Source organism: Cibotium barometz, chromosome 36 (genome assembly GCF_041138505.1).
Source record: "Cibotium barometz isolate CiBa-2024 chromosome 36, ASM4113850v1, whole genome shotgun sequence".
NCBI classification, from domain to species: domain Eukaryota; kingdom Viridiplantae; phylum Streptophyta; class Polypodiopsida; order Cyatheales; family Cibotiaceae; genus Cibotium; species Cibotium barometz.
Genome location: NC_141081.1, coordinates 14,348,805 through 14,352,724, shown reverse-complemented (window position 1 = coordinate 14,352,724; position 3,920 = coordinate 14,348,805). Strand labels below are relative to the sequence as shown.

Below are 3,920 nucleotides of genomic sequence, written 5' to 3'. Positions count from 1 at the left end.
TTAGCTTGCATATGGAAGGAAAAAAATTCATGCTCCACCTATATAAAAAACATCATTTCAATATTAACGAGTCAAAAATTTATCCAATAATTGTCGTTTGATGATTCCAAGATTTAGTTTATATCATGGGCTTTCCATCAAGCCAAGTTTCATGATCAAACTATGTCCCTTCTAAAAGTTATGTCCAAATTACTACTATTTTGAAAACAGCAAAAATCATGCATTTTATCAGCATGTGTCTAAGAAAATTAAAATATTGCCTTGCAAAAGCTAAGAAAAGTGCAATTTAAAAGATTTTTTGGGTCTTGAGGAACATCTGTGAATGTTAAGCATTTCAAAACTCTTAATAGATTGCCCACAAAAATTCAAGAACTTTTCAGGACACTTAAGTGTCCATTTACAGAACTAGTGTTACATGATGGTACTCGAGAAGTCGTCGAGATGTGACTAGCCAATCAATTGAGTATAGAGGCCCTTTTTCCCAAGCTTCGTCTTCAGCACGACCACTCTGTCATTGAAAAGTGGAAGAGCGTTCTGTATGAAGCGTCCATGGTTACTGGGTGGTCCCTCTCCGACGCTGCCCATGGGTGAGCTGTCTAAACCGAACATAGCTAATTCGCTGCATCGTTACACCTCATGAATTATGCTAATCTAGTTTGTAATCGTGTGGAACAACAGGTTCGAGGCCCGTCTGGTGAAGCTCATTGTATCTGAGGTTCTCAATGTGCTCAACAGAACTCTCTTGGAGGTAGCCAAGCACCCGGTGGGCGTGAGAGAGCAGTTGCCAGAGGCTCTAAATCTCATGCAGTTCGACAATATGGAGAAGGGAGTTCGCACATTGGGCATAATTGGGATGGGTGGTGTAGGCAAAACTACCCTAGCCAAGTCTATTTACAATGGGATTCACAGAGAGTTCGAATGTAAGAGCTTCATGGAGAGCGTGAGATCAGAAGCTAAGAATCCCAATGGACTGCGAGGTGTTCAAGAGCGCATGATCAGGAGTCTGCTGAAGACGGATGCTGTTTCTGTTGACAGTATTTCACGTGGGAAGCACATCATGAAAGAGCGACTCCAGGGCCTGAAGGTCATGATCATTCTCGATGATGTGGATGACCGAGAGCAGCTTGAGGCACTCCTACCACCTGTGGATTGCCACCTCAACGATGGCAGCCAGATTGTGATCACCACACGAGACGAGCAAATCATCGTCTGGGCGGATGCCCAGGAAAGGCTCTTCATGCAAGGGCTCAGCAACCCTCACGCCCATCAGCTCTTCAACTGGCATGCCTTTCTCCGGGCGCAACCACCCACAAAGCTCAAGAATCTGGCGGCGAATGTAGTCACCGCTTGCCAAGGCCTTCCACTTTCCTTGGAAATCCTTGGTGCCCACCTCTACAGCAAGGATGAGCTCGTGTGGGAAGACACTGTGAGGGTGCTTCAAAGCCAGCGGGCCAATCTGCCCGCGCGGAGAAAAGTGACGGAGAGCCTGAGAATCAGCTATGATGCCCTGGGCAGTAATGAGGAGAAGTTGATGTTCCTGGACATAGCCTGCTTTCTCCTGGGAGAGCACGAAGACAGAGCTAAGAGAATCTGGGGCGAATCACTTGCAGCTGGGCTCTGCCTCGACAACCTCAGGCTCAAGTCTCTGGTCAAGCTGGATCATGACAGAAGGCTCACGATGCACGATCACTTGCGGGACATGGGGCGAGAGATCGTGGAGAACAACCAACCAAACAGATGGCAGCGCAGCCACCTGTGGAATGAGGAGGATGTTCGTTTCGTCTTAAGAAGCAGAATTGTGAGATGTTTCTTTCCTCCAATTACTCTAATTTTTCTCCCAATATAGTCTCTGCGATGCGATAGCTGTAATGGTCATGTCTCATGAGGAGTAATTAATCTTGTATGGTCTTCGAGCAGGGGACGTGTGCAGTGCGGGGGCTGGGCTTCATTCTAAAAACCGATGAAGAGTGGGACACAGGGTCATTTGCCGGCATGAATGTCATGGAACTGCTAGTGTTAAGCAACGGTTCTCTCAAGGGCGATTTTGCTCACATATCCAAAGAACTCCGATGGTTTCAGTGGCGCAATTGCCCACTGGAATCTCTACCCTTCGACCTAGGCCTAGAAAATGTCGCCGTGCTAGACTTGATGGGAAGCAGGATTCTAAGCTTTTCCAGTGATCACATGTCCAAGGTGATGCTTCATCTAATTAACAAGCTCCCATTTTTCTTTTGCTCATGCAGTTGAAGTTTCATTTACTAACTGTGGACTTTTATTAGCTTCAGAGCCTGAAGGAACTCAACCTCAGTGAGTGCCCAAATCTCAAGAACCTTCCTGAATTCGACGACTGTCTCAGTGGCTTAGAGATGCTAGACCTTGGAGGCTGTGTGAACCTAGAAAGGATCCCAGATTCTGTCTGCCGCTCAAGTCCAAGTTTGAGGTACCTCAACCTTAGCAATTGCAAGGAGCTCACGACACTTCCAGAGGGCATCACACACTTGCGATCCGTCACCACACTCCTCCTGAACAAATGCAGCAAAATCACAAAGTTGCCAGTTGCAATCGGACAGCTTACAGCGCTCAAGGAGATAGGGCTGGAAGAGACTTCTCTGAACACACTTCCACAATCCTTTGGAGATTTGAGCAATTTGGTATCGCTTCACCTTCGTGAATGCTCCCAGTTGATAGAGCTTCCTTCGACAATGGGCAACCTCAAGAAGCTCACATCCTTCACGGTCAGCAAGTGCTCGTTTAAGGAGAGAGTCTCACTCTTTTGCTATGATGAGAAAGGCATGGTCACGATTTTCCCTATATTCTCTTGGCTATAGTTTCTAACAAGCACATATGGGGGGATAAACCACCTTATTCCTTCACCTATGCAAGAAACGTAACCTCTTACTTTTTTTAACATTTTTTATGCTTTGCTTTGAAATCTTGAATTGGTGTAAATAATGGTGCAAATAATGTTTGATAGCATGCATGGGATGTAAATATGTATGTGTTATGCCTAGTATACTCTACAATTCCTGATGTTGCTCAAAATCTTGAAGAATTCCGAGACTATGCATTGAAAACTCCTTGAAATACACCTTATGTATGCACATGAGCCTTATGATGATGCAGACAAGGGCTTGATGTTTTTCAATGCTTCATTTTCTTACTATGTGTGATGTAAAAATTTTGTATAAGTCCCTTAAAAAAACAAAATATATAATCCAAAAAAAGAAGAAGAAGAGAAGCTATGGAGAACGAGGTAAAATCAAAACCAAAATCTAGGGCAAGAGCCCAATGGATCTTCAGAAGACTATAAATGATCACACAAATATGCTAGAAGATACTTTAGCTCACTTGATGCGAGAGGTGCATACTTTACTAGAGCGGCTAAGGCTAGTCAAGAGATTATTTCATTTGATGTAAACCAATAAGGGCCAAGTGAACCCCAGATTGCCAAAAAAAATGGCAACTTGAAGATCTTAAGCCTCCCAAATACTCAGGTGCATGAACGACTCATACGTCTGATGTTGTCGTTAAGAAATGGTTGACTAAGTGGGAGCAATGATTTAAAAATTAAAATATGGGTGGTATTGTAGATGATGATACCAAGATACAACAAGCCATGTCTAATCTCCTTAATGTGGCACATCGATGATGGAGAAAAATCATATCTAACCAAGGTGAACCTGCTGCAACTTGGGAAGAGTATTTTCACAAATAGTTTTGTATGTCCCAATAAGCATAGTCATGTGTTCTCGATGCATGGGTTTTCTTCATGTAAAAGCACATGTCAATTTAGGAGTATGTAGACAAGTATTGGGAAAAAGTTTTAAAAGTATCTGAGCATATTCTGGACTTTTGCAAGTGCATATTCTTGGCACCTGTAAAAAAATGGTATTAGTGGTATCTTACAAAATGTTCGGTAT

General features: G+C 43.6%; 1 protein-coding gene across 1 annotated transcript; it reads left to right on the top strand.

Moving 5' to 3' along the window:
• Nucleotides 1-489: 489 nt before the first annotated feature.
• Nucleotides 490-2,828, top strand: LOC147617520 (disease resistance protein RUN1-like). Its single transcript, XM_086775456.1, has 4 exons — nt 490-587; nt 679-1,798; nt 1,918-2,193; nt 2,280-2,828. The coding sequence occupies exons 1-4, from the start codon at nt 550-552 to the stop codon at nt 2,826-2,828; spliced, it is 1,983 nt and encodes a 660-aa protein (XP_086631582.1). The 5' UTR covers nt 490-549.
• The last annotated feature ends 1,092 nt before the right edge of the window (nt 2,829-3,920 follow it).

Excerpts from the sequence above, each read along its gene's own strand:
- LOC147617520 (XM_086775456.1), top strand. The coding sequence starts at position 550 with ATGGTTACTGGGTGGTCCCTCTCCGACGCTGCCCATGG. Across the intron at positions 588-678 it reads CTCTCCGACGCTGCCCATGG|GTTCGAGGCCCGTCTGGTGA; the intron begins GTGAGCTGTCTA and ends GTGGAACAACAG. Across the intron at positions 1,799-1,917 it reads TCGTCTTAAGAAGCAGAATT|GGGACGTGTGCAGTGCGGGG; the intron begins GTGAGATGTTTC and ends GTCTTCGAGCAG.